Source organism: Pelecanus crispus, chromosome 1 (assembly GCF_030463565.1).
Source record: "Pelecanus crispus isolate bPelCri1 chromosome 1, bPelCri1.pri, whole genome shotgun sequence".
Taxonomy (NCBI): Eukaryota; Metazoa; Chordata; class Aves; order Pelecaniformes; family Pelecanidae; genus Pelecanus; species Pelecanus crispus.
The window spans coordinates 211,261,726-211,271,116 of NC_134643.1; the positions used below are offsets into that span (position 1 = coordinate 211,261,726).

The window sequence follows — 9,391 nt, forward strand, 5'->3', positions numbered from 1 at the left end:
GATTGCCTCTCTCAGAGTAGTAGCTGCCTCATTGATCTATGGCTGTGCTCCCCTCATAAAGTAAATTAAATTCATGGTTTTTAAATAAGACAGATTGTATGAACTAGTCACTTTACATCACCTGCTTTACTAATAATAAAAAACCATTTTTAAATATTCAAAACTATTTCCTGATATTTAGCATTTCTGGTTTTAGGTACATCTCAAGCAGTAAATAATTCTGAAAGATAGATAGAAAGTCACTTTAAAGATCCCTGAAGTAAAATTTGTGTTAATACTTTAGGGTTATATTTCTTTACAGAAACAAGGAAATGTAATATCCTATTGTATACTCCATAATATTATTTCCTATCAGCCAAGGCAACATTTATTAACAATTGAAATGTGTATAATCTATTCCAACTGTTAAAAATTGCTGTTGAACTAGTGTAACTGCTGAAAAGTTGCAGAATTTATTTAAAAAAACATGAAGCTTGTTATACATTTTTATTGTCTATCAAATAGTAGAAAGACAATTTTTATAGCAGAGTGAATTATTGCAGTTATTGCCAGTTATTGCCAGTGTAAGTTATTGCAAAATAATCAAAAGGTGTGGTTTACTTCTGCCCATTTCTTCCCACAACCTATGTCAATATTCAGAGACCGTGTTTATCTGAGGATACAGTTTCAGAGCCCTCAGTGGGACAACAGATCCCTAAACCACAGTGTTGAGGAGGAGAGAAAAAGTAGCCATCTAAGCATGTTTACTTTCAGCAACAAGGAGGTTCTAATTTGTCCATAAGTGCTGACTCACTGGATTGGGACTATAAAAGTAAAGGTAACTGCTCTCTAAAACATCAGGGCTTCAGACTTCAGCAATCCAACACGATGCAATCAAGACTTTCAGCTGTCTTCTTTTTCTTGTTAGGTTTGTCATTTTGCCTGACAATCCCTATTCCCCTTGAAGACAGCCATGAATTCACAGAGGAAGACCTTCAGTTTGCAGAGGTACAGTATAAAATAATTTGTTTGCATGTTTTATAAATAGTAAGTTGTGTAGTTACAACTGTTTGGAAACTAGGCTTATTACTTCTTTTCCCCTTCTTAGCGCTATCTCAGGACTCACTATGATCTCCGTCCGAATCCTGCTGGCATAATGAGGAAGAGTGCCAACACAGTGGCATCTAAACTTCGAGAAATGCAAGCATTTTTTGGCTTGGAGGTGACAGGCAAATTAAATGAAGAAACATATGAACTGATGCAGAAACCAAGATGCGGTGTCCCAGATGTGGGGGAATATAACTTTTTCCCTAGAAGACTCAAATGGTCAAAAACTAATTTGACATACAGGTAAATGCATGGCATTTTGAGTGTTATTACTGTTATTACCTTCTTTCCAGGTACGTTGTCCAATAGGTTGCTCAGATTATGAGGTTGATGGGAAAATGACGCATTTGAGTTTCACAAAATTCATGTTGCAGTTTAAAATCCTTACAGCCCCACTTTTGGAAAGGTCCCCCAAGCCCACCTTACAGCCCATTGCACTGTGTCATGGAGGAAAGCTGGTGTGGAGTAAGCTAGTAACTCCTCATCTGGCCTCCACATAGACATTCAGGGCAGATCCATACTGCTGAACGAAAGAGGCGTAGGGACCAAGATCATGCACCTCACCACTGATCCTCACAGCGTTTAATCTCTAGGTCACTCCATATCTCTGCTTTGGACCTGGTTTAGCGTCTGCTTCACATAGGTCTTGTCCTGGATGAAGGAGTGTAGACGCAAACCAGTCTGTGCAATGTGGCTGTGAAAGCAGGGACTGATCCTTGTCCCTCTTCCATTTCACAGTCCAGATGTAGATATCTATGCTTGGTCAGACAAATCCCTGCACCATGACCTCAGAGAGTTGACCTTGGGAAGCTACAGTGCTGAAAGGTCATATGGTAGCTCCTTCTCCCTTAATATCGCAAGGCCATTAACAGGGGGTTTTGACCAGCTGCAGCCTGTGTTTCTTTAGCAGATTCCAAATATGATATCACTGAACTCTATCAGTTCAATACCTGGTGATAAATATTACTTTAATATGGATGATTCTAGCCTATAAAAAACTCTTGGATTATGTTTTGCTCCTCCAGGAAGTGAGGTTCAAGAGATATTTTATATGGTGTAAAAAAAGTTTGAATTTACCGACATGATTTGACTTAATACAGAACATATCTGTCATTTTCTATATCTTCTTGTGCATATAAAGCCAATTACAGAAAGCTGTTGGATCATTTCAGATGTCTCTGAATGATTTTAATGAAAACAGAAATGTTTTGGGTTTGTTTGTTTTTTTTTTTAATACTGTATGCAGCTGCCAAGCTTTTTTTTTAGATAAGAACATAGGGAGAAAAAAAGCAAAAAATTTTAATGAGGTGTACAGTCAGATAAAAGTGTATTACACATTTTCTTCAATTCACACAATTTAAGTGGAGATATTAATCTGTTTGACAGAATTATGAATTACACTTCAGATCTGAGACGTGCTGAAGTAGACAGAGCTTTCAAAAAAGCATTCAAAGTTTGGTCTGATGTGACACCGCTTAACTTCACCAGAATACGAAGTGGTGTAGCTGATATCATGATCTCCTTTGGCACTAAAGGTAACAGAGAACCAATCATTTTTATGTTATAGTTACATATATCCCAATAAAATGGGACAATTGATTTCATTGTTTTGCATGTTGTTTTATAGAACACGGTGACTTTTACCCCTTCGATGGACCTTCTGGATTACTGGCTCATGCTTTCCCCCCTGGTCCAGACTACGGAGGAGATGCCCACTTTGATGATGATGAAGCTTGGTCAGATGATTCTAGAGGTAACAGAAGTTCCTGAGATTATTTGAAATGGTGGTAGATGGACAATTTCATCCTGTTTGATATCTGTAACAGTTTGTTTTGCCTGTTTACTGTTCATTAGTCATTATGTTCACTGTCTACTCGTAGGAAGCTAGATTTAATCTCCAATCACATATGCAAGTATAACATGTACCTACCATAAATTTTAAGATATACACCTCCTGACTGCAGTGATTAAAAAAATGCCGCGGACAAGGTATTTTGTCAGCTTGGCATTTCACTGAGCTTAAGGGCAGCTAATTCTGATCACAGACTGATAGGAGTTACCTTACTGAAGCCTGTAGAAAACACATATACTTAACTCAGCTGCAAAACAGCTACTTACATCTAATTTGAAAATTCTTCACCTTGTCTGTTCAGGACAGGGAACAATATAGAACAAATAGAACAAAACACTGGGGTTTTTTCAGCACTGTGTTATTTCACCCTCCTGGCATTAAAGCTAGTTGCTGCAATACTGAAAACAATATCGACTCTCTACTGGAGGTGAATTCCTGACAAAAATGTTCTTGACTTGTCTAGGACTAAGACTTCACCCCAGAGCTTTCCAGTGTTGCTAAGAAATTTCAAGAAATCTAAATCTGCCTACAGAACAACATTGTCAAATAAGATTTATGTTGAACACCAGATGTGAGATACTCAATCAATTAGTCCCTTATTAAAACAAAACCCATGGTAGTTTGAAAAAGACAAGCAATTGTGCATCATTTTCCCATTAATTCAGTTGTCTCTTTTGTTGTCCCGTATGTTGAAACACAATGTTATGGTTAGTTGATTAGTCCCAGTACACTCTGGTGATACAAAGAGGTATACATTTACTTTCACTGTGGTTTTTTATAGGGTATAACTTGTTTCTTGTTGCTGCCCATGAATTTGGTCATTCACTGGGACTTGAACACTCTAGAGACCCTGGAGCTCTGATGTTTCCAATTTACACATACACTGGAAAAACTGGTTTTGTGCTCCCTGATGATGATGTGCAAGGGATCCAAGAGCTCTATGGTAAGTCTGTATAACATATAATGTATATTTCCTGTGTCATTATAGCCTGTTATAGATGCACTGCACAGTTACTAAAGAGCTGCAGATGTTCAATAGCAAGAATAATGACTGATTAAGACCTATTCACTGGATTCTTGGCAACCAGAATTCAGGAACAGAAGATGCTTAGGTTTAGTAGTTCACAGAAAAAAAAAAAAAAAAAAGGAAGTAACACTGCAGAGTACATCTGGTCACTGTGCTGTCTCCTTTGGTTGTGGGGGTGGGGAGCAGAGTCCTTATACTTTTTGACCTGCCTCAAAAGAGAAGGTAAAACAGAGTCTGAAGAGAGAAACAGAAATATCCATGTTTCATCATAGAAAGAATAAAACTTTTGGGGGACCTTCAAAACTTGTGATAAAGAAAGCAAGTCCATTTAACATTTTTGCAGCACAGATGAACTGCAAAGTCCATGAATGTGTTTGGCTAAAGGAGAGAATTAGAGAACAGACTTTCCCCAGTACAAATGGTTTGCCCATTATACTTTTATTCATCATGCTGGTTGGGAACTCTTCCATGTCCTATTCAATATCGTAATCCACAGAAAGGAAATGAACGTTGTCAAACTTAGATCATACTATATGATTCCAGGTGCTGGAGACAAAGATCCCAACCCAAAACATCCCAAAACACCAGAGAAATGTGATGCAGATTTATCACTTGATGCAATAACAGAACTTCGAGGAGAAATGCTGATCTTCAAGGACAGGTAAAGAGACTGCCATACCATGGATGGTGGGTACTGGATGAAATTTGAGCAAGTGAAAACACCATTTCAGTTTTTTACTAAAGATTTGAGTAAACATAAATTTAAAAAATCAGATATCAATATAGATGCCTCTAAGGAACTACATCATATATCTTTTTAGGCAAGATTCATAATACAATTAGACTTGACTTCCCAGTAATATGAAGTGAAGATGATATGGCTGAAGACTGACTCCGTTTGTACACATTTTTCATTCCACAGGGCTTTCTTCAACATGCACAAGTTGATTTATTTGAATTTATTTGAATGAAGTTGTACTACATTCAGAAGCCTTACATGGGGCAACAGTGTTTCTTATATTCTAAATGAAAAAAAGATTCATTTGTTGTTGTTTGACATGATCACTGTGTGAGTGACAGAAATGGTCTGCCGCGAGGTGACTATGAGGAAAGGAAAGATCTACCAGGGGCTCTACACATTGAAAATTCTGTGCTGTGAAAAAAAAAAATAATTCTCCATTAACTAATTTTTAGTATAGCACATCAAAGGTACTGCTATTCTGTAGTATGACAAGAAACATATTTTCTTTTTCTGAACTAGGTTTTTCTGGCGACTGCACCCTCAGATGGTTGAGGCAGAACTGGTGTTACTTAAATCCTTTTGGCCAGAGCTTCCAAATAAAATAGATGCAGCTTATGAAAACCCCATCAAAGATCTTGTGTTCATGTTTAAGGGTGAGTTTTCAATTTTGTTGTTGTCAGAAAAATATACATATTTAGTCAAGCTCGGTGAGTGATGTAATCAATAAAAGAACAAACGAGCCTACCTTCGTTGCTAAAAAAAAAAACCCTGTTGGTTTCACCCCATGCAAACCTATACAATTTCCAGTGAATTAGGAGATGTACAATTAAGCTCAGATACCTAGGATCATGGTTAGCATAAACAGTTTAATACCTGCTGAGTATGTGACCTAAGAATCTGTTAGTTGTATGAAAATAAGGATCATGGCATCCTCATTTTATTCTGCTCTCAAAGCTGAGCCTTTACAAAAGACTCATGCATACTTTGTTCTTATTTTCAGGAAAGAAAGTCTGGGCTTTGAATGGCTATGACATAGTTGAAGATTTTCCTAAAAAGATATATGAAATGGGGTTCCCAAAAGAAATCAAAAGAATAGATGCAGCTGTCCATATTAAAGACATTGGCAAGACTCTTTTTTTTACTGGAAATAAGTACTGGAGGTAAGCTGGAGACAGATTGGTGCTTCTCTTCTGTGTCCCTAGTCATAACCTCTCCAGAAGTATCAAAAGATCAGCAGGTTGTTTCAAACCAGGCAGTTGACTGTGCCTCACATGTTTCCAGTCTGTGGTTTTCATTGGTGCTATAGGTGTGTAGAATATGTCATAAAGGTGTATGCAGGACTTTTATAAACATTGCTTAAGGGCACAGACTTTAAAAGCTGAAAAACTGAAAGAAAGGAAAGGAGAATAAAGTGCCCTAATCCAGAAGAGTTTGTAAGGTGGTCATGTCTCCTAGACAAAATTCCCATCCTGCTTCCTTGAGTTACTTGAGTGACACAAAATGGTATCAGTGCTGTGAGAGTAAGAAATCTATCCCACCCTGGGATGGCTGGGTTTTGCTGTCCATGAGTGGGGCTTACAGCCAGGTCTGAGGCATAATTAAGACATTACCCAGTATCTCTGTGCCAAGCAGCCTTGGGGTAGTCTTGTAGTGCCAATACATCCAGGTACAATCATCTCCATATAATAGGTACCTTATAGATCAGTTCCGAAAATGTAGCTTTATTAGTTTTGTGTTTAGTGAGCTTGTACTTCTGGTGGAAAAGTCCCCTGGTTATTGCTCTGAGTTTCGTTATTGTGCTAGACATAAGGTACCTAAAGGCTGCTGGCTACTTCTGACCCAGGTAACTTCAAAGCATATAAAGGGCACAGACCAAACTCCCAGGCTGTTTAAATCCTCTGAACTTTTATTTTGTTTTGTGTTTAATATAGTTATGATGAAGAGGCGGAGGTTATGGAAGCAGGCTACCCCAGGCTGATAGAGGAAGAATTCGCAGGAATTGGTGATAGAGTGGATGCAGTCTATCAAAGAAATGGTACATAAGCTGATAATGAAACTTTGTTACAATTAGTTGTCATTGAAACTTAAGATTAATGTCCTGTTGGAATTTCTGTCATTTGTAATTTTGATTTTTTCACATCAACACTTCTGTTCTCAGCTGAATAAGGTTTCTGATCTAAATTGCCCTCTGGCCAAGGTGCTCTTATAAAATGTGTACATAGATAGTTGAGGAGCCAAAAAAGACCTGCATCCTTGCTTAGGGAACCTAAAGTGAAATGCTTAAATATAGAAGTATAATAAAATGTTCATTCCTTCAAATGGAGCCCATTCCTATCCAACTCTTCAAGGAGTGTTTCCAAGTCAGAGTCTTAACAGGCAAACCCTGTATTTTCCTAAGCACGTACTGTATAGTAATAAAATACAGAGCTTGACACTAAATTAAAATATCAGCTATTTTAAAACACCTATCCAGGTCTGGCAAATGGAATGAGGACCTTTGAAAATTTGGCTCCGCATTCTGAATACTAAAATACTGCATTTAAAAGAGTTATTAAAAAATTTAAACAAACAGGATAATTTTTATTTGAAGGATGACTTTAACATAACAACATAGTTTTCTCAGGGTTAATTCATTTTAACTTTCCTTTTCCTTAGGTTATCTCTACTTCTTCAACGGATCACTGCAGTTTGAATACAGCATCTGGAGCAAAAGAATTGTCCGTGTCCTGCATACTAACTCCATATTTTGGTGCTAATTACAGTTGAGTGCCATGTCATAGGCTGCAGAGCAGCTTGCAGTACATGGAAATTATAATATAGGCATATAGATTTATTAGAGGACAGCAAGGTTCTGCAAACAAGCACTGGCTACCTACCACCAAATGTATACTGTATATATGGAACTATATAGCTGTATGTCAGGCTGGGACTGAATTAACTTAATAGGAAAGAAGAAAAGAAATTATTAGCATTTCAAGGGGCATTATGCCGTTTAAAGTTTGTCTAATATTAAAGTGAGATGCTGGATACATCCTACATGATCATGAGCACTATTAAGTCCAGTAATCTGAGCATGTCTAGTATCTTTCAAGGATGTCCTAGCATGTCCCAAGAAATAGACCTGATAAACCCAGGAGAGTTATAGTTTTAAACTAATCCTTCAGCTCTTTGTGAAACTCCTGTTAAGCTACTGGGAATTCAGATGTGTAATTCAGCCAGACAGGGTGCTGGGCCATCTTGTCTAGACCATGCTTTTGCCAAGAAAGTTTGGACCAGATGATCCTTGAGGTCCCTTCCAACCTGGTATTCTATGATTCTGTGATTCTATGTTCTATGACTTAAATTAAAATATTCTATGCTACATGTCATAAAAGGAAGACAGTGCTATTGCATAAAAGAAGTCAGGAACTCTTACCTGTGCATTTTATTAAAATTTTCACCTCTATTTAAAAATCTGCTTTGCTTTTTTCCCCTCTGAGAAGATGAATTTTACAGAAAAGCGAGGAGGAGAGAAAGACGGAAAGACAGAAAGAGAGGAAAAAGGAAAGAACCCTCAAATCTGCAGAATAAGAACTAAGCTGGAATTTGTCCTTATCATTACAGAAAGTATAAGAAATTATTAAGAAATACTGTGAAATTCAGTTCCATGTTAATTTGAATGCTAAACTTTAATAACTAACTGAAACTACACTGTCCTCTTCTGCCTCCTCAAAACTAACCCCTAAGACAAGCAATCAGTTAGGCCTGCCGAGAAAAGCCCATCAACACTGAATACCTGGCATAAATTGCCAGGCTTAGACACCAATGGGCTAGGTGAGTTTAATTCTGTAACTTACACGACATAGATGGCCAGACAAGGTAACCTAACAGATTTAGTGGTCTCTTCTGACTATAAAACTGTGAATTAATGAATTCCAGACCTTAATATGCTTAACAGAAATGCAAGGAAATAGAGCTGGAAAAAACCTTCACAAATGGAAAAACTTGAAGTGGACTAAAATTAAAGTTCTGTTATATGACATAATATTGATAAAACTGTTTGGGAAAAAGTTGGTGCATAATAAATGGAAATCGATTCATTTATATATCAAAATCATTTTCGGCAAGTATGGTGTGCCTGAAAAAATAATACTTGATATTGGGCTGCAGTTCAGCTTAATTACTCTGCAGTGAAATAAGGTTCTGGACATGTAACCCTAGTCCTCATTATTCTCAGTATAAAGACTTGACGGAAAATTGTGTCAAAATAATAATGAGTCTTCCATAAGGGCTAGTTGTTGCGTCTGAGTGCTCTGAATTTCAAAAGTCTGACCTGAGCCTCGCTGTAGCAGGGAACACAAAGGTGCACAGGGAAGCAAGGAGACGTCAATGAATGTCTTTCATATCTATGAGAATTTCTGTTAAAACTGAACGTTTGGCGGGGAAAAAGGTACTGCATAGGAAGCTGGATCTTCCAGAGGCTTCAGCATGATCATATCCAGCTGCTCCCCAGCCCAAACAGTCAGATTCCTGTTTGCCGCTCGGCTGACTGGAAGCAGCCTTCGGCACAAGTCCAAGCACCGCTCCAGCTCATGCGTCTGCATCCCCAGCAAGAGACGTGCGCTGCTCTGCGGTTAGCTCTACCTCAGCTAAGAAAAGTACCAAGCTGTCAGTTCCTGGCATTTCATTAAGAAAAAATGGAAAA

The 9,391-nt window shown here is 37.8% G+C and overlaps 1 protein-coding gene across 1 annotated transcript; it reads left to right on the forward strand.

Annotated features, from left to right (window-relative positions):
* Nucleotides 1–696: 696 nt before the first annotated feature.
* LOC104025921 (collagenase 3) lies at nucleotides 697–7,463 on the forward strand. The gene is made up of 10 exons (XM_009479177.2): nucleotides 697–987; nucleotides 1,088–1,329; nucleotides 2,473–2,621; nucleotides 2,714–2,839; nucleotides 3,720–3,881; nucleotides 4,509–4,626; nucleotides 5,227–5,360; nucleotides 5,708–5,867; nucleotides 6,639–6,742; nucleotides 7,363–7,463. The coding sequence occupies exons 1-10, from the start codon at nucleotides 868–870 to the stop codon at nucleotides 7,461–7,463; spliced, it is 1,416 nt and encodes a 471-aa protein (XP_009477452.1). The 5' UTR covers nucleotides 697–867.
* The last annotated feature ends 1,928 nt before the right edge of the window (nucleotides 7,464–9,391 follow it).